At 46.9% G+C, this 21109-nt stretch overlaps 1 protein-coding gene across 3 annotated transcripts in view; it reads right to left on the bottom strand.

Annotated features, from left to right (window-relative positions):
* Positions 1–348: 348 nt before the first annotated feature.
* Positions 349–21109, bottom strand: part of B4GALT5 (beta-1,4-galactosyltransferase 5) — a 69877-nt gene continuing 49116 nt past the window's right edge. For all 3 annotated transcript variants that reach the window (XM_070246924.1, XM_023626724.2, XM_070246925.1), the window contains exons 2-9: positions 19235–19369; positions 10586–10699; positions 9541–9665; positions 8465–8581; positions 7646–7833; positions 6803–6925; positions 4322–4423; positions 349–3381 (exon numbers count right to left, since the gene is read on the bottom strand). In XM_070246924.1, the coding sequence (XP_070103025.1) occupies positions 3234–3381; positions 4322–4423; positions 6803–6925; positions 7646–7833; positions 8465–8581; positions 9541–9665; positions 10586–10699; positions 19235–19369 (1052 nt within the window). In that variant the 3' untranslated portion in view covers positions 349–3233. The remainder of the gene's footprint in view (positions 3382–4321; positions 4424–6802; positions 6926–7645; positions 7834–8464; positions 8582–9540; positions 9666–10585; positions 10700–19234; positions 19370–21109) is intronic.

Raw genomic sequence — 21109 nt, forward strand, 5'->3', positions numbered from 1 at the left:
TCGGGACGGGTCCCAGAGGACCTTCTGAAGCCAGGCTCCATGCACCCTCCCCCTCCCCTTCCCCAGAGGAGCTATTCAACTTGACGGGCATCACCTGGGCCAATTCTTGAACAAAAACCCAAGTGCGGGAGGGCGCCCGGACAACACGGTGGACTCAGAGCTTCTGCTACAAGGGCTGAGCTTTCACGGAATGGTCCAGGTGCAGGGGCCGCGCGGGCAGCATCTCCCTGAGGAGCATCCGGAGGTCAGCCAAGCTGCCTGAAGGACACACAGGAGCTGAACTCCCAGGGGGAAGGAAAGGCCTCAAGGGGCCAAACTGTCCGAGACAAAGAGAGACGATCACCAAGGTTTGGTTCTTGAATATGTATTTTTTACTGAAAAAATCATTCATAAATTAACATACAAAAATGTACAAACACATGAGTAAATAATGTAATGACAAAGGACTATTTTTGTGAAAAGTGTTTTTAAAACATCTTTAGATTTCAGTGCAAAAATGTACCCCTGGCACCTCTTAAAACATAAGAGCAAGCTCAAAAAAACGTAGTGATGGAAATAAGCTAGCTACCCTCAATGCCACCATTGACAGTGAGTGGACACAGTTGATACACGCGGCTGCTGCTTAGCTATCAAAGCCTGCGGTGGAGGAGCTCTAGCAGGAGTCCCCGTAATGTCAAAATGATTATTTTTGCAAACAGTCCCCGCCCCCCCCCAAAGAAAAACAACGTGAAAGGAAAACCCTTTCCCGGCACGCGGCTGTCAAAGACAGGGCTGATTCAGGGTCACCCATCAGTAGCCTTAAAGAATTTCAGCTGCCAAAATATGTACAAGGTCACATTTGGTTCTTATTGGTCTTTTTTTTGCACACGAGAATTTCACACCAGTAACAGCGGGCGGCTGTATCTTTTTACATTTCCTACACGATACTCAACTTGGTGGACACAGGAGTAACAGTGCGCAGTAAGACTTCACACTATTAAACTTACAAATGATCACAAGCTCACTGAAGTGACCCTCCTTCGAGCGTGAAGAGGGCCCCCTCTCTCCTCTAACCAGCATCTTTTTAAAAGCCGGCATCAGCCTTGGCCAACATTTTGTTCTTGGTGGTAAACATGTTAATGAAAAAGCTTCAAACGAGATCATTTTACAACACTGCCATGAGAACACACGTCATCCTTCACCAAGAATCAGTCTGTCCTGGCAAATTCTTCCGAACGACATCATGGTTGTGTCACACTGAAAGCAGCTCGCTGCCTTCAGTGATGAGAGAGGAGAAGAGGGGAGAACGAGAAGGCGGGGACAGCCAGGCCAGCACAGAGGCTGGGGGGCAGGGGAGAAAAGCGGAAGGAATCTTTATTGCTATGCACCACACATCAAAAAAAAACCCCAATGAACTTGTGTGTGTAATGTTCCCTCGTGAAGGTAGTTTAAAGCATGAAATGCTCAGAGCTCTTTTAAAACATATGATACAACTTACCAGCACTCTCAAGGGCAGGGCCTGCTCTCTCATATGAGCCGATAAGAGCTTCACAATGCAATTTATTTTCTAAATACCACTCTATTCTTCAAAAGAACAGAAACACGAACAAGAAACAACGCCTGGCCAGTCACTCCCACAGCACGTGGGGATCATATGTCCATGGAACCAACACATGCGACAGAAAAACAAACCCACACGTATATACACAAATACACCCCCGACACACACACATCCATGTAAACCATGAAAATTAAGGAAGTTGAAGGCAAACAAGGCAATTGAAAAAAATATGAAGTACTCTTCATAAAGTACTCCTAATCACCATGTATAACTATGTTCTATGGAAAAGGAGGGAAAAACTGGCATTTTTCAGAATTCTGTAGAAGCCAACTGGGGCTATGAATCGAGGGTTCTGGCTCAGGGAAAAACAGAGGCACAGACTCAAATGCAATTTAGAATCTGACTTCAAAGACCACACAGGGCGCGAGCACTTGGGCTCTCCATCCTGAGCTTTGTTGGCCTGACTTTCAAGCTCTGATTTGGTCTAATCTGGAGCCCAATGACCCACAGCACGCAAGTGTCACCTGCCCCTGGCTGAGTTCTTCATAAGTCAAGGCTCTTTACTTCTATGTACTAGTTAATAATGTGGACAAAGAATCTTTCCAGAAACCGAAAGGGAAATATTCAGAGGAATCAGTGAAGCTAGCTGGTAATTTAGGCACAGATTTCAGAAAGTGTGGCCAAGTTCCACAAGAGCAAAAAAAAGAGAGAGAAAGAAAGAAAGAAGGAGGAAAACTCAACACCCACCCTCTCTGTGACGAAAGGACAAGGAATAAAACCGGGAGGGCAGGGGCGCACAGTGGGCCCCTGAATTCAGGGCAAGCTCCGAGCGGGGGGAGCAGCGAGCCTCCGGACGAGAGGACCCAGAGCAAAGTCAGGAGCAGGACTTTCGGGGACGGGGGAGGGGAGGGGCAGAAGCGACAGAGATTGGCCGCTTTCGTTCTTTTCGTGACGTGCCCTAAATCCACTCCCTCCCGAAGCGAAGGCGACCTGGGAGGCGAGATGTTCCCCTGCATTTTAACTGAGTCCCCGCATCTGCCAACCGAATAAGTGACCTAATGTACAAATCCTCAGTTTGAACTGGAGCCAGCTATAAAATTAAATTTAAAAAAGGCATTTCGCATGGCTTATTTACAATTATACTTCTTCAAGAAGTGACTGTTACATGTCTGTTTAGCCTCCCCAGCCCCTCCCCTCCACCCTTGATCCCCACCCGAAGCAGATAAGTTTTTTAAAAAAATGAAACCAAAGAGAACACCAGAGACGTGGAGGAATGGCGTGTGGAGTTTCCTCGTTCTTCCTAAGACACGGCTGCCCGGGGTGGGTCTCCCTCTGTGCTCTGAAGGCCAAGAAGCTCCAAAGGCCGTTCGTAGAAGCAGGCTCCGCGGCAGGACACGGCAGGTCACCGTTCGGTTCTGGGGATCGTGGCTGAGGGGACGTGGGGGCAGGAGACGGGGGAGAGGGCAGCAGGACGGCCGTCCGTCTTGTGAAACGAGAGAGCCAGTCCTGATGAGGACGGCGCCAGCTCGCTCCCTCGCCCCGCGGGTCTGCACGGGGACTCCGCTCACGTCTGCTCCTCGACCCTGCAGTCCTCCCGAGCCGCTGCATTCTGCGCTCTCCCTGTGTGGAGCCCGGGACAGCGCAGCAGGCTGCCCTCCCGGCGGCGGGCAAGCAGACAGATCCTCTCCTCATCTCAGTACTCGCTCACCTGAGCCAGCTCGGGTGTCAAGTTGACAGTAATGTTTTTGTACAAGGCGTCGTACGTGATGTTTGCAAAGTAGTTCAAGTTGTTGAGGCCGTCCAGCGGTTGCCGTTCTCGGGACTTCCTCAGCAGAGCATACCTGCGCGAGCAGAGAGCAGAGGGCTGAGCAGGAGGACGCGACGGAGGATGGGCAGGGCAGACCCCGGGACGGGACACAACCCAGGGCCGCACTCCTGCGCCACCCAGCGCTGGCGTTCGGCTTCTCCGTGATGAACACTGTTGCTATTATTACTAGAAACACCTCCTGTTTTGCACCGGGTGCTTTATTTATCACATTATTACATTTAATGCATCCACCTCTTAATCAGATGAGGAAACCAAGGCTCAGGATGTTCAATGACCTTGTGTCAGACATGAGTGTAAGTGCCCAAGGTCACACAGTGGGGAAGTGGGAGGTGAGATGCTAAAAAGCCATCAGATGAGAAAGTTGAGAGGCTGTGGCCAGCGCCCTCATCCCCCACCAGCACCAAGTTCCCACGCTCGGAATGGGCCGTCCGGGGAGCAGTCCGCCCCCAGCTAACTCAAGACGCAAAGAGCCGGCGCCCCGGCCCCGCCCCGATCGCTCCACTCTGCAATTTCCTTACTGGAAGGAAAGAGGGTGACAAAGCAGCGGCCACCACACCCACACAGGCTCAGGGACCCCGCTCCAGAAGCGGAGCCAGCAGAAAGGGTGCCAACTCTGCTCCGTCACGTCACTGTGAGCCCCGCGGCGACCATTCCGGGGCGGGTTTTCCTCCCGCTCCGGGCAGGCTACAGGGGAGGCTACCAAGCTTGAGACGCAGAATGAGCCATTTTCTTAAAAGATCTTACAAACAAATTTTTCACCAATTGTCTGATTTCACCCCCAAAGCTGGCCTCCCAGCTAAATTAAAATATACACAGGAACTATGAAGCAGCTGTCAGAACCAGACCTCGGAGCGGGGTGGGGAGTAAGACGAGGGGCTGTACTATGTTCTGGGGCATCTGGAAATGCAAAATATAAAGGGTATCTGTAAGAGGAATAAAGACGTTGCACCAACCTTCCAAGAAACTGCACTTCTCCTCGATGGTGGTGAGGAATGGACTTGTACTTCCCCGTGTCGCCCTCCGGCCGGCTCACAGAATAGCCTGCATTCTGCACTCTGCCCAAGACAAGGAGAAGCGCTTTCAGATGAAACGATCCAGAGCGGGACAAACCCCAAGGGGAACGACCGAACTTCTCCTGCATCTAAACACTCAAATTGCCCACCCTCTGGACAAGTTCTTGGTTTTAGAAGTCTACGACAGAAAAGAGTTCTGAAAAAGAAATTCAGAAAGAAACTCAAAATTCTCGAGTGTGAGGTTTGGCATGGATTCTGTGACAAGCACAACACGAGGGTCCCGGCAGACGAGCGCGAGCGTGCTCTCTCAGCTGGCTTGTTTGGGACATCTCGAAAATACTCGCCTTGCTGACGGGCAGCAGGCGTCCCTCCCACGGCCTCCTGGAGAGCAAGTGGCCAAGTCAGAGCCACAAGCTGTTTTCCCCACTGAGGTGAAACCTACGTCTCCGCCCACCTCCCCCATCACCACGGAGATGAACTAATTCACATGACACACTCTGGTCCAGATGGAAAACTTCACACTTTATGAAAGTCACTCTGAGGGAAACAGAATTTAGAGGGGGTGTTCAGGATATTTATCCTTAATATGATAAAGATAAGATTTCCCAAGCTGGGTCTACCGGAAACTTGATGGGGCTCTAAGAAATAATTAATACATGGAGGTAGACTTCAGATGCCTGTGTGAAATTTTTGGTCGTTTTCATATTTTATTTTTTATTTTATTTTAATTTTTTTTTAAGGAAGATCAGCCCTGAGCTAACTACTGCCAGTCCTCCTCTTTTTTGCTGAGGAAGACCGGCCCTGAGCTAATATCCGTGCCCATCTTCCTCTACTTTACACATGGGATGCCTACCACAGCATGGTGTGCCAAGTGGTGCCATGTCAGCACCCAGGATCCAAACCGGTGAACCCCAGGCCACTGAGAATTGGAACATGCGAACTTAACCGCTGTGCCACCAGGCCGGCCCTGTTTTCGTATTTTAAAACTGTGGGGGAGTATTATTTCCACATCCTTCAGTGGAATCTAAATTATACTTTCATTTTGTTATACGAAGATGTGTTCTCACTCTCATTTGATAAATATATATGGAATGCCTACTGTGTGTGAGGAACTGTGCACGGTGCTGGGGAAAACCAGCCCCAGTTCCTGAGGGACCCCCCACCAAGCTGGGGAGAGCATGAGATGAGAACTATGTCCTAGGAGAGCTCAACTAGATTCAAGGACGAGTCAAACCAGTTAAGCATATGGAAAAGCCATCCATTCTCACTAGGTTCCTAAGAAACCCAAATTAAAAGGATGAGATGCCATTTTTACCTACCAGATTGAGAAAGAATTGTCTGGAGCTGTTTTGTCCAATATAATAGCCATGAGTCATATGTGGCTACTAAAGGGCTGAAATGTGGCAAAGATTTAAAAGGTGGTTTATATCCAATGTTGGCACTGATGTAAGAAAACAGGCACATTGATGCACCATTGGTTGGAATCATTTTGCAATCTCTTAACGGAGGAAAATTTGGCATTAACTATCAAAATTTAAAAGTGCATTTACTTCTTTACTCTGCATTTCCACAACTTTGAATGTAGCCTAAAGAAATATTTTCACACATGAACAAAGGATGTTCAAAATCGTAAACAACAATATTCATCAATAAAAGAAGAGTAAAATAAATTGTCGTGGCTCTACATAAAGGAATACTACGCAATTGTGAAAAATACTGAAGTGGCTCTCTCTACATGAACGTGGTTGGAGGGTGAGAAGGGAGGTGTCAGGGTTGTTTATATACGAACAGAAAGGAACAGCTTGTTCAAATGGCTAGGAATGAAATAGGATAGCGATGGGGATTAAGATTAATACTCTTTGGTTTATGCATTTTTGTACCATCTGAATTTTTGCCAGCAAATATTACTTTGTAATTAACAACCAACACACACTTCCTTTTTTAAAGCCACGCTAGAAAGTACACAGATACAAGGTGGAAATTCTTCTGCTCATTTGTTCGTCATTAGGTTATTATTTTACTCACCGTAAAAATATTGGTTGACACTACTCAAACGCGGGATTGTTCACACAAACTTGTATAATGCAAGCCTTATCTGACGGCATGGACAAATCTGTGTACACAGGTCACTAATATTTGACCTCTGGTTTGGGGAGGTTTCAGTAAAAAAAAAATAAACGTAACTCTCAACATTTTATATTGATTACGTGTTGAAATGGTATTATTTTGGATATACTGTGATAAACATATTTTATCAATATATTAAAATTAATCTTATCTTTTTCTTTTTTTAACCTTTTCAAATGTGGCTACCAGGACATTTAAAATTACAGATGTGGCTTGCATCATACTCCTAGTAGACAGTGCTGGTCTGCAGAGCCAAGGCAGCATTTCTAGACGGCACCGGAAGAAGGGTGGTACCTGTTCCACAGGTCGTCATCTTCTCCGCCCCAACCCCAGAACGCATTAGGAAAGCCATTGATTTTCCGAAACTGCTCCACTGTCAAGCCGCTCACTCCGCCAAAGAACTCCGTGTAAGGAAGCCTGAAAAGAGACGGACAGCATCAACCATCTGTGCACGCAAGGGTGGCTTTTCTTCAGAACAGGCCGTCTCCCAGGAGAACTAAGTCTTGAGTCAAACAACACTCTCTGAGCTACTCCCCGAACCGTCTGAAATGGTTTCTTCACGCTGAGATGCATCAACCTGAGCAGCTAATTGAATTTTCTCTAATTGATTTTTTTTATAACAGCTTTATTGAGACATAACTGACATACCGTATAAGCCACCCACTTCAAGGGTATAATTCAACGATTTTTAGTATATTCAGAGTTGTGCAATCGTGACCAGACTCAATTTTAATACGTTTCATCACCCCAACAAGATGCCTTGTGCCCATGAACACTTAGTCCTCACGTCCCCTATTCCTCTCAAACCCGCATAACCACTCTTCTCCCTTCTATCCCTACAGGTTCGCATCTTCTGGACATTCCATATCAATGGAATCATATACTATGTGGTCTTTTGTAACTAGTTTCTTTCACTTGGCATGATGTTTTCAAGGGGCATCCATGTCACTGCGTGTATCACTACTTCATTCCTTTTCATTGCCAAATAGTATTCCACCGTATGGAGAGACCACATTTTGTTTATCCATTCATCAGGTGATGGACATTTGGGTCGCAGCTAAATGGATCTTGCCATCTTTGCATCTCTCGCCATCCTTGCAGATCTAACCTCCTTAGTTCAGAGGAAATGATACTCACAGATACATATACTTATCCAACTTAGTTGCAAAGTGCCTTGGCATCTGTCCACATCCGTAATAGTTACGATCACTTTCTGGGATATGATCCACGTCATGGAAAACGAGGCAGTCCCAGTCCAAGTCCTTCATGGCTTCTTGAAAACCGACATTGAAAAGCATGGCCCGGTTAAAGGGCTGGGTGCCCACCTACAAGCAGCAGAACCGTATTTTAAAAGGACTCTGGAAGCAAAATCTCCGCTGCCCAGTCCTGCCCGAAGGGGAGCCTGGTAACCTGGGAAGGACGGCAGGCCAGAAGCGAGACGGGGCCAGCACTACTCATCCCCGACTCACAAGTCACTTGACCTCTGGTCTCAACTTCCTCAGAAATAAAAGGGGTGCTAACGACAAACCCCAGCTCCTCTCCCAAGGCTGTTCTAATGGCAGACATTCAGCCACACAACAGCCTTCAGAAGAGAACCCAGTCCCGTAAAGGGAAGAAAGAACACCACTGCCATTTCTCCTTGCGGCTCCATATCTCAAGGGGAATTTCCTGGGTCTGGAGCCTGAAGACGCCACCCAAAGCAGCTCTAGCAAAACCACACACAAGAAGCCTTTTGTTCAAGGGCAAAGTTCCGTCCAGACTCAAACCTGCCGATATTGAGCAACGTCTCGAAAAAGATCAAGGAACTGCCTGTTGCTCCCCTTCCCACCCCAGGATGACTCAGTTGTCAGCTTTCAGCTTTCCCAGCTCTGCACCCTGAAGATGGAGTAGCTTGAAGCACCCTAACCTGAACTGCTGTCACAGAAGGGAAAGGACAGCCAGGAAAGGACCACTCACCTGCTCGATCACGTAGAACGCGAACCGTAGGCGCTGGCGCTGAAGCATGGGGATCAGGTGTCTGAGCAGGACCGGGAGGTGCTCGTGGCGGTTCCGGAAGGGGATTAGGATCGCCACCTGGAGGGGTCACAGCAAAGGAAGCCACCCTCTTAGTCTCAACTACTGCTTTGTAGCAGGAGACTCCTGTAGCATCGGCGACCACCTCTCGGGGGGAGAGCTGGGAGGCTGCCTTGTCCTCAGCCGCCTCTCAAGGAAGACCTGGTGGCAAGCCGCCCCTCGGAAGTAAGCGGACCTTGTTCTTGGATGCCCCTCCTATATGGCGGGCCTGCAGAATGAATTCACTCTAGGCCACAAGCCAGAGGAAGACACACATTCTACACTGTGACCCGGGACACAAATACATCCATAGACAGATAAACATACAACTAAAATATGCTTCACAAAATAGCACTTCCCCTTACAACGTGCAATGCACTTTAACATACATATATTTATTTTTTCAATGCTGGTCATCAATTGATTTAATACTCTGGTGATGAGCTGGAAACACTCATCTGCTCCAGATCTGCTCTGACCGCTGCTGCAGCTCACAGGGCAGCACACAACAAGCATTTTAATAAGCACTTGTTGAAAGAACGGACTTAAGCCAGTGTCTTGATGTCTCCTGACTACAGTCCTGCAGAAAAACACTAAACAATTCTCAGTGTCAAGTTAAATAACTCCACTTTTTATTCCACTAAACTCACAGTGACAATGGCAAATGAGGCAGGAGGCACTGAATTTGTGAAGATGGCTTCTGCAAATGTGTCACAAGAGACCCACCAACTCTCCCCCCTCGCTTAGCCAAAATTCCTGGAAGGAAGACAAAGGTCCCGCTCAGTCATCGGAACGATGCAAATTTCTGGGACTACAGAAGAGTCCTCAGGGAAACTCATTCCGCGAAAACGTTTCCATCAAAGACCCTGCATCGGTCGTGGGGCACAAATTACGAAACGTCACAGTGAGTGAATCCCGTGGGAAGGACGGCAAGTCCCAGGCGGGCTTCCCAGCACTTCGAGTCGGACCCCACACCCTACCTTCCACCGAGGCATGCAATCAGAAGGCTTCCAGTGGCCCCCGAGCTCGAGGGTCGGGTCTTTGGAGAAGAGTTCATGAACGTAGTCCATTCCAATCTCACTCATGTTAATGTCTATTGGGCCCTCTGCAAAGAGATTCGGAAAGAAAGAATTAAGAGGCCAGAAAACGATAGTTTCTTTTCCCTCCATCCAGGGTTTCTTTCTCTGGAGAAGTTCAATGCTTTTTCAGCTATGTTTTTAAGAGCGATAGGAGGCCCTTCCTGTGCTTTCCAACTGACGGCATCCCGTTCATCACTATCGCTGGGTAAAGCAGCAGATCAAGAAATTTAGACTTCAGAGTTCTGCTTCAGCCAAGGGTGTAGAAAAAACTTCAGACGAAGTAAAAGAGCAGCTGAACTTCTCAGAGAGGAAGGAGGAAAACGGCTGAGCTTGGTGCCATCCCTGGGAGCTCGAGGCAAGCAGAGCCACGCTGTCCCAGTTAATTTACCCGTGACTCCCACTGGCCACTCCAGGCTCCGCACACTCTCCGCCTCTGGCTGAAGCAGGAGCAGAGCTGTTTAAGCAGCTCAAAAGTACAGAAAAGGTGTGACAGCGTGTTGTCATCGCTTTAGATGACACATAGGATTCCAAGAAAGAAGAAAAGAGAAAAAGAAAAGATCCAAGAATCTTAACCAGCACTTTATTAAGAAAATAACTTCCGTCCTATCAGACAAGTTATAATCAGTGGGAGATTTACGCTAAGACAAAGCTGGCTGCCCACTTTCTCCGGGACCTCCTAACACACCCCAGGTTACAAAGGAGGTGGCGTGTGCAAAGGAAAGGGTAGAAACTGGGGTACAAACAGGCACCAGGCCCACAGGCCAGCTTGCAGAAGGGGGAAGGACACAAGTGACGTTCCTGACCCTGTTCCCAAGGGCAGGGAGGCAAACGTTTACATCCTCTATAGGGGAGACATGAGAATCAACAACACTCTCCCTTTTGTTTTAGTCAAATAAAAAGACCCAGCCATTTAAAAGCAGAGACGGTAAGCGAGGGCTCTACTTACTCATGGAAGGGAGCCTCTCGGGGCAGGTATGGTTTGCAAAGTAGGTGAAGTCTTCAGGGAGGAAAGTTGTGGTTTGTAGGAAGGTTTCACTGTGGTTCAAGTCCAGAGGATAATCTAGAGAGGCAAGAGAAAGGCGGCTCAGACCGGGACGTGCGATCAACTCCGCAGTCTCAGGTGCTACCGAGACGTATTTCTCCTCGATAGCGGCTTTCGGGAAGCAGGACGGTGCGCCAGCTCTTCACGGCAGGTGAAGAGCTGAACCATCAACAAAAATGTTAACCAGGTGACGCCATTTTACCCAGTGTTTCTATTCTTATTGGTATCACAGCTTTACACGCGCTCGGTTCATAGTCAAGTCACTCGACAACATCATTTAAAGACAGCTCGCCCCCCACGTCTTACTCTCTCAAGGAACTCTCCTCACTTCTGTGAGCCCACTATTTTAGTATTTACCTCCGTCAGCCGATACACGTCATCTTGATCCTTCTGCTTTAGGTCTTACCTTGACCTGGATGGTTCCGCTTTAGGTCTTACTGTGACCTTGTTTATGTCCCCCTATGGGGTGAGGATTTCGCTCCCTTTCCTCCCCCACCAGCACCACACGTACACCTTTCCGACCTCCAGCCTCCCCACAGTCATATACGATAACGGTGGTTCGGACAATCTTCAAGTATTTATGTTATGACGATTCTATAAATACTGCTCACGACTGAGAAATGGGGAAAGTTATGACTGCTTTTCTTCTCCTGCGTAATTTTTCTTTTCCTGGACTGACTGCCTTGTTTTTCTGTTTGCCAAGTTGTACATGGAATAACGACTAACTCAACACCGTGCCCTTTACCACTACGTCTCCTCCAAGACGTTTACGGGCCTCAGGTATTCTCTCAACTTCACCTTCCCAGAGAAGGGCCGGCGCCTCCTGACCCCCCCAGTCTGGCCTGGCTTCCTCTGTGCCTGGTGTGCAGACGCTACCCCCTGATCGCCCTTCCTGGCGGCCTGGAGAGTCCCTTTGTCTCCCTACAGTAATGACCCTCATTTTTTCTAAGTTCAATTTCTGCCTTTTTCTCGCTCCTCAGCTTCCTGAGGAGGAATGGGAAGTGATTCTGAAACTTGTACATCTCATTATTTTTCTTCTTCCTCACTGGATTCATAGGTTGGCTGGGTTTACAGAACTCTAGGCTGGAAATAATTTTCCTTTAAAATTGTGAAGGTGCTCTCTCACTGCCTTCTAGACTCCACCGTGCCTGGTAAGTCCGAAGACATTCCAATTCCTGAGCTCTGACCAGTAATCTCTTTCTGGAAGTGTACAGAACTTTCTCCTGGTTCAGGAAATTCCACACTAGTGTGCCTTGCTGGGGGTCTATTTTCACTCACTGTGTGGAGCATTTGGTGGTCAAACCTTTAAGTCTGGAAATCCACGTCCACCTGTTCTGGAATTTAGGGGCGGGGAGGAGGAATTACTGTGGGGATGGTCTCCTCCCTTCTGTATTCTGCGCTTTCTTTCTGGAGAAGAGAAAACATGACTTAGATATTGCACCTCCTGGTCTTCTAATTTTCTCATCTTTTCTATCTGACTTTCCACCTTGCCATTTTTCTGCTCTTTTCAAAGCTTTGCCTCAATTTTACTCAGCTCTTCTTTTAATTATCATTTCTGCTCTTATATTTTTAATTTTCAAGAGTCCTTTTTATTTTCTGAACATTTATTTCTTACAGTACACTCCTGCTTCACGTCTGCGATCCTTTCTCTCTTCCCCTTGAGGATATGGACGGTTGTTTTAAGTTTTCTTCTCCCAGCATAGTCTGTTTCTTCCGATGTGCTGCTGCCTGTTTGTTCTAAGCTCCAGGAATCCTCAAAATATTAAAGGTGGGGCGCTAGTCAGCGCGCTAGAAGGGCCTGGCCTGAGGTTCCTCCTCGTGGGGTCTTCTGGCTGGAGGTCTGGTTTGGTCCAGATTCCCCAGAGAAGTCTATTCTAATCTCCTGCCAGAATGGGACGATCCTTGCTACAAGCATCCTGGAACTGAGGAGGAGGGCACGGCGAGGGGTACCCTAAACCGTGCCAGGTGTCTCCAAGTTGAGGGACGCTGTCTTACCACCTCCAGAGGTTGTCACGTCTCCAGTCCTTCGCCAGGACGGAGAAGGGGACCTGGGTATCTGATCACTTTCTAAAGAGCTCTCAGCCAACCTTTATCTTAGCTGCCACCTTTATTCTTACCTCCGAAAATACGTCTACTGCTAACTGCTGAGCGTCTGAGGGATTTCGGAGTATAACCAGGCGGTGGCTGGCTTTCCCTGCTGCCATGTTAGCAGTCAGTTTTCTTGGGTCTGTTAAGTCCTTTATCACTGGTCCATCTGCTTTCCTGCTTCGCACAATTTTTTGCTGTGGTCTCTTTTCTTGTACTCCTCACTCTTAAGATTTTATGCCATTAATCACACACCCCCCCTCTTTACTGTCCTTTTAGTGGGCTTATGAGAGTGAAGCAGGTGCCTTTTCCCTGGGGGACTAACAGTGGACTAGAAGGGGGCTCTCCAACCTCTTAGTTTTTTACAGATAAAGACACTGAGGCACCACGTACACAACTCATAAAGAGGCTTGCCCAGCGCATGACAGAGATCCGGCTAACCTCTGGGTTAGCGATCTTTCCATTACACTGTACTAAAATTTCTCTCACCAATCCTTCTGGATTCATGCTGATTCTATGAAAATTAAAACTTCCTATTCAAATTCACTTGCACTCTGGAATTCTGGAATCTTCAACTCAGGTATTTTTTAAAAAGCACTATGAGAGGGTTTCCGAGAATCAAATGGCTAACACAGTGAATCCTTTTGTCCAGGCACATGGCTGCCTTCTCCACAAGTGCTCAGAGGACGAAGCTCCATAAGGAACTCGAAGAGAACTTGAAGTCTCTTAACCAGGGAGGAAAGGAACAGAATACTTCTGTCCTTTTTGGTTGGAGCTTTCCTGAAAAACACTAGGTCTGCATTTATATAAAGACGTAAACCAAGTCAGCATGAACCCTGTTGGCAAAATCACATTTACACAGAAACGAGCCCCCAGCCCTCAGCTCACACTTGCGCACCTGTCCTACGATAGGTGTGCTAGGCTGACCCTTCTCTGAAGGCGTTAACGCTTCACAGAGCTGCAGCAAGAACCTCCAGTACTAATCACTCTCTCAATGATTCTGATTTTGCTTAATTATATACACATATTTAGTACAAAAAAAACAATTCTCTTTAAGAAAAAGATTAACGGTTTTCATGTGTACTAGAAAATGTGTAAGGCTCTGCTGTGCATGTGTGTGGAGGGGGAAGCTGGTCAGAGAGAGCATCACAGCAATTACATTTGCCTAGAAGGCAAAGAAATTCCCAGAGGTATTATAATAAGCATTTTCATAAGCAAATCAACAAAAACAGAAGAGAACAGCAATTCTGGGCAATGACAGAACCAAGACCTGAACAAAAAATCCGAAGCAAGAGGCGAGAGCGAGATAAGACGCTCTCTCGCCCTAACAACCCTAGACTCTACTCCTGGGCCTGTCTGATGACGCAAATAAAGTCCTTTCTACTTCCTTCAAACACTGAAAGAATAAGCCTGGTAGCAACTAGCATAAAACAAAACAAGACAAAACAAAGCACTACTTACTTTCTCCTTCTGATGACTAAATTAATAATGTCATTAAAAAAAAAAACCCTCAAGTACACAACTCCTGAGTGGACGTCCGCCACAGCCTGGCCCTTAAACTCTTGTCCTTTTTTGGGGGGGTGAAAAAACCCCTACTCTCTTCATTTCTAACTTGAAGTTCTTTACATACAAATTTAAATAGAACCTACTTTCTCGGCAGCAGTAGAAATTTTTTAAAGCAGTAAAAGAGGTAGAGGAAATTAACTGCTCACGCACTGGCAGAACTGCGCGTGGTTTTGTGGGGTCCCCGTTCTTTTGTCCTCCAGCAGCCTAGAAACGGGCGACGGCACCGCATGCTCCCCTCAAGGACCCAAACACCAACCTCTCACTCTGCTAAAGCGGAGGAGGGAAGCACTGAAAGAAAAGACCAGCATGCCGTATTTCTATGGCCACGATTTTATTTATTTTTTTTTTTAAAGATTTTATTTTTCTCCTTTCTCTCCCCAAAGCCCCCCGGTACATAGTTGTGTATTCTTCGTTGTGGGTCCTTCTAGTTGTGGCATGTGGGACGCTGCCTCAGCGTGGTCTGATGAGCAGTGCCATGTCCGCGCCCAGGATTCGAACCAACGAAACACTGGGCCGCCTGCAGCGGAGCGCGTGAACTTAACCACTCGGCCACGGGGCCAGCCCCCATGATTTTATTTTTTAACTTTAATCTGTTTCGAATCAGGACATGTTCTTCCAGCAAGGGAAGGAGAGGGCAAAGAAGGCAGCTGCTCTGAGAGGCATGAAACGGGGAAACAGCAGACATCCCTCCTCGCCACAGATTCCAAGGGCTGCTTGTTCGACTCTGCTTTACACGGTGGCTCAGCAAGCTTGTGTGCACGCTGGAATCACCCAGGAAGCTTTGAAAAATTCTCTAATGCCCGGGCTGCACCCCAGGCTAATTACATAAGAACCTCTGGGGGTGGGGAGCAGGCACCGGTATTTTTTAAAGCCCCCTCCACCCTGGGGGATTCCAATGTGCCCTCAGGTTGACATGGCCATCCCACTCCTCAGGGGGTGGCAAAAATCTGCTTTCTCCCTTAACTTCCCAAATCCAGTTGAGCAGGGACTGGAAAATGCCAACAGATTCCAGAAAGAACCACCACTTTCCCCCTCTTCCATCTGAGAAAAGACCAAACAATTTCCTCTCTGCTTGAAAAACGTGGAAATTTATATACACTAGAAAGATGGCATCGGGACAAGTATCCGGGAGATATAAAGAATTCGCCTTCTTCAAGAGCTGGCATGCTCAAGGATGACTACCTGCTGGGACAGGAGACCTAAGACGGCTACGGACTGAGCATCTAAACAGCAGAGAGAAGGGGGTCAAGAACATCAATCTGGCAACGACTTTATTCATTTTACTTGCCCACGGCCACAGATCTGTTTTGAAGGATGTGAGCAACTGAACATTCTTCTGAGCAAGTGACTAGCAGGGGATTGGGCCATAAGTGTGGCGAGGTTTGTGTGCACGTGCGTGTGCGTGCGTGTAAACAGGTAAGAAATCTCCCTCCGGTTAAAAGTTACTAGGTAGAATGGCATCTGGAAATTCATATTTAAGAATGAGAAATGCCAGGCCACTCAACCACTCCCTGCATCTATAAAACTAAGTGGCTGGACTGGAAGAACCCAGAGAATTCTCTTCTGATGTCAGTATTCTCTTGAGTGTTTCCCCTCACTGCTCACACAAGGTTTCGCAGGATTCACAATTTCCTATACCAAAGGCTTTCAGTGACAACAAGAAGCTTCTCCAGGGTTATTACCTCAGGCTGATATCCAGGCTCACGGTCCTGATCCCCCAAAGAACATTCTTATTAGACAATCACCACTTTAGCTTTCAAGGATAAAGAAAGCTAGCATTACTGAAATGTCACACTAAGCTTTTTAGTGACACTTGGCCTAATGAAGGCCTTTGAATGTGAGGGTGTGCCACGGCCCTATTTCCAGGGTGGGGCGGCAGAGCTGAGGGACTGCTTCAGTCCAGGATGCTCTCATCGAGCCCACAGTGCTCCGGGCAGGAGTGGCCGGGTCAGAGGTGGCGGTCATCTGGCTATCTCAGCAGTTTGAGGCCCAGAACACCCTCTTTAGCTGTGCTAGGCAGAGAATTACTTTGAAATGAGTAAAAATGGGTTTTTACTGGATACACTCCCAATGAAATATTTCCTCTTTCATACTTACCTGCCAAGGATGTGCCAATAACATAGGAGCCAAACAAGATGGGAATCTCAGAATTACATCACAACACTTAAAATGCGTTTTCCTGTTAAATCTCGTCACCCACCCAAAAGTCATTTACTGAGTGCTTCCTATGTGCTGGGCAGCGCACAGGTACTGGGCATACAAAGACGACAGAGGCACGAGGGCACTGCTGGGATGCAGAGGACAGGCACTGGGCTCAGTCAGCAAAGCCCAGCTCCACTGCTCGAGTCCCGTACGTCCCGTGTGCCTTGACCCCTTCACCCCTGAAATGGGGACACAGGAGCTACCTTATTGAGTTCTTGTGAGGACTCCACGCGAGAACGCAAGTAGTGTCTACCACATAGGAACACAGCCCCCGAGGGCAATGGATATAGACACATTAAACACAAAACGGATGATTACTCCACCGGAGGGATGCTAGGAAGGACGATTTCTGACTACGGTAATTTGAGAATAAACTCACGCAAAGTCATAGTAACTCGTCCCTGGATATGCCTTCCAAGGGTGAAACTCACCTCGGTGCTGCTTTCAAGGACAACACCCCCTCAGGTTAGTGAGATCCCAACAATTCGGTGAAATCCTGTGTTGTAAAACCAGCAGCGCAGCAGGGAGGGGGCCCTGCTTGGTACCCGTCTGACTTCTGAGGGAGAACAGACTACCTCGCCCAATGCCCAGACGGAAGTTCATCCAGCCTCGGAGAGGCACAAACCCTTGGACTGGATCAAGGTCACAACAGCACAAATGCTCCTTTATCCAGAGTGATACAGGGCCAAGAGCTCTGGAACGGACGGCAGAGGACTCCCTGGTTTCGTTACACAACCAGAAGCAGGTTAGGGCAGGGTTTAGGGCAAGTCACATGACCAAGCCACTCCAACTCCCCCCAAATTATCTGCACTACATGTGAAAAATGGAAATAACGTACAATCCTGCCTACCTGACCGAGCCATACTGGAGTTACACGAGACAAGATGTGTGGGGATCATGAGCAAAACCTGACACTACACACACTGAATTAGGAAAGAGAAATGTGCTCAGCCTTCTCCCCTGACTTTGGGAACTGCAGGGACTCCTGTCCAGGTGTGGGTCAGAGCTCAGGCAGTCTGTCCCCTGAGAAGACAATCTGGCTAAAAAGCTCTGAAAAGTCGATCACTTGCCCTCTGCAATCAAGAAGAAAGGAAGCCCCAAAGCTCATCAGTTTGCTGACGATGCTCCTTCGCTGCTGCTAAGCTGGCCAGGCGGACAGACTGATAAATTAGGATGTGGTCAATTCTTTTAAGGATGTAACTTCCCTTTGAGAGGCAATGATTTCTTTGAGATCCCAAGCACCACAGAGAAATTCTCATCTGCAACGCTTGCAAAGCAATTTCACATTCTAGAGTGAGCTCCGGACAATCTTAGAACTTCCAGAGGAGAAGAGAGGACTGATTTGGAGGAAAGAATATTTTTTAAAATATACATATTTTATAATACTATGCCTGAGTGAAATCACTAAGAAACCACAGGAAAGCACATTAGTCTTCAGTAAAAGGCAAACCATGAATGCTTAGCAAGATGAAATTTCAGAATCTATTTTTTTAATAAAAACCATCCAGCGCCAGACTGGAGAAGGCGCACGACAGTCCCACTTAACCATCCGGAAATAGTTCCTATGTTCAATTTTTGGAAGAGTTAAAAAGAGAGACATAAAAAAGACAACTTTCTCTCAAAGGTGAAGAACTTGCCATATACAGTCTTTTATAAAAATAAAGTCAAAACCATGATTCAGGAACAAGTTCTTACAATGTTAGGCAAGCCATCTAAACTCGGTGTTCTTTTTTCCTCTTCATATAATTAGTGCTTATAGATAACAAAAGTCACAGGCAAAAGTTCCAAAGATTGAGGCAGAAACGCTCACTCTTGCATCCATCATTGCTATGTTTAGCTGAACAGTTTGAAAAGCTTTCTTCAAAGCCGAATGAGTCCAACCACCAAACTCGGCCACTTGCTAGAATTAAACCAGAGGATGAACACCATACCAGGTACTGGAGGCAGGCCAGGAGACCTATTAAACTTCCTCCAGGAGTCGCTTTTACAGCTATAATCTGTAGAAACTGTCCTGGATTACACGATCATTACAACATGGAAATTTGGTAAGTTTCAGCTAAAACATTCACCAACAACAAGGTAAACAAGTCCCACTGGGCTGAACAAATTCGAGTAGAGTCTAACAGTAAGAACAGAGTCGGAACAACTCGTCCTGTGTGGCAACCAGGGCCAGACTAGCTTTGAAAATACCATGCACCGCCACCGCCACTGTGAGCACCGCCACATGCAACTCAAAAAACAAGACAACAAAACAATTTCACAAAAAAAATTTTATGTTAAGCCATAAAAGAAGTAAAAGGAAGTCCAACTAAGTTCTGTTTTCCTCATTGGCTGTACGATACATTTTTTTGAAATCAAATATCAAACTATTTCCAGAAACAGCTTTTGGCGCTCCTGTTTTGCTGGTGTCCCAATATACGCTTAATCGCCTACAGGGGCAACTACACCAGAAAAATGGGTCTTGAAAGATATATATTCCTTACCTCCCCCTCCCTGAAAAGTATTAAGAGAGAAAACGGAGGCAAAACAAACAAGGATTCACTTTGCAAGCCTTTCTTTTTTAGTGATAAGGTAAGACACAGCCAAACTTCCCCTCATTTACAATACACTTTTTTCCCCATCAAAAATAATTATTTGAACCAAATTTACCTCTCCCGGGAGGAAACATTCTAATCAGACCACCTCTTTAGTAAAACATACCTGAGTCATTTACGCTGCTATTCCTCTTGGCATAGGCACTGCGAACCACCTGCTCATACACCTGAGCGCCTATCGTTCTCATGTTGTCCCGGATCAGAATGCCTTGCGCTTGCATCATGAAGAGGTAGGTGTTCACTGCGGGAAACAGAAGGGACGGAAAAAAGAGGCGAATTGAAAGCAATCATTAAAACAAAACAAACAAAAATGCACAGAACTTTGAGTTTGTTTTTTTTATTTTTAAAAGCTCTTTCAGCTCTAAAACCCTATAAATGCCATGACTATTTTCCATACCGGGTTCTACGTTTTCAGGACACCAGCATGCCCGTGGGTAGCTACAGGACTCAGAGGAGAACTGCAATAATTGGCAGTATTAGAAAAGCCATAAATTTAAAATAATCTATTCCCCCAGGTCTTCAAACACCCAATCTGTAGTCTAGCGCTGTGGCGATCAGAAAGACCTTTACAGATCAATCACAACATTTCTAAAAAGATCTTTGCTCTCGTTAGGTTCACCTTCTCAGTACGATATAGTCAGAGAGCAGACAGCCCTGACGGCTCTGCCTACTGCAAACTCTCAGATCTCGCTCTGGTCTCAGCAACCTTTGGAAAGCGCTGGACTAAGGCTCCAGCTACTTTTCTCTGGGGATTTGGAGACAAAAAGAAGATAACAAAGGAATGTCAGCAATTCTTCCTAACCACCCACCCCGGCCCCAAAGTCCAAAGCTAGGGGAAAACAGCAGACAGATTGGTCCAAGCGTCAAAATACATTCCCTTCACAATATATACGAATATCGAATCGTTGTGCTGTACACCTGAAACCAATGTGAAATGTCAATTACATCTCAATAGAAACAAAACAAGAAAGGTATTCTTAACAGATGACTTTTCAGATTAACCATCCAATCGCCGCCACCCTTGGAGAGTGATCTCCACTTGGGTTTTCTTCAAGTCTCTCTACGATATAAAACTAGGAGATCATAAACACAAACGAATATAATTCCTGTATTTCACTTGCAATCTCAAATACTATGCCATCTATTTTCAAGAAACTGCAAGGTTTAGCAACACAGCTTCTTAAGCAGACACTCTAATTTACTCACTTTCCCTTCCCCACTGTGAAAGGGGGATGTCTGAGAGGGGCGGCACATTTACTAATCCAAACTCTCGTGTGTGTTAGGGACCATCAGAACACTTGGCTGACCTCCGCCAGGCCCCAGGCAGGCACTCAACCAAGGCCGTGGGCTGCGCCTCCAGACTCAATATACATGGCCTCAGGCTGTCCTGGCTCTTCAACAAGACACACTTTGTTGATGCTGCTTCATCATCATCATCACAGTGTCCTGCACATAATGGGCAGTAGGTAACGACTAAATGGATGAAGCTTACAAGTCAATTTATTTCAAGCTATTGTGTTTGGTGTGTGTACTGGTGACAGCGGTGTGGATGGGGACAAACCAACTGGTACAACACTCAATGCGAAAACTCCAGGTGGCCCACGTTAAACAGGGACATAAAATCTCTTGAAAGATTTCAAACCATCTCTCAGGTATATCCTGAGCCATAAAACAGCAAACAAAAGAAGGCAGCGTTCAGAACGCTTTCAGAAATGAGGGAGCTTCAAATTGGGCCTCGCACCAACTGCAAGACAGACACGCTCACCTTCTGGCATCAGGAGAGAACAGATCAGACAGAGTGTTTATTCTCTACGGCTAGAAAAAGTTATGGAAAAAGACAGCTTCAAATCCTCAAAAAAGTGCAATTCTGTGAAGCCTCTGAAAGCAAGTTCCATCTCATTTTCTGCTTATAGCAGGTGGCCCAGGGCCCAATCACACCAGGTGGGGGGCCCACAAACTTCCATTAACCCTAAGATTTAAA

The sequence above is a fragment of the Equus caballus genome, chromosome 22 (assembly GCF_041296265.1).
Source record: "Equus caballus isolate H_3958 breed thoroughbred chromosome 22, TB-T2T, whole genome shotgun sequence".
Taxonomy (NCBI): domain Eukaryota; kingdom Metazoa; phylum Chordata; class Mammalia; order Perissodactyla; family Equidae; genus Equus; species Equus caballus.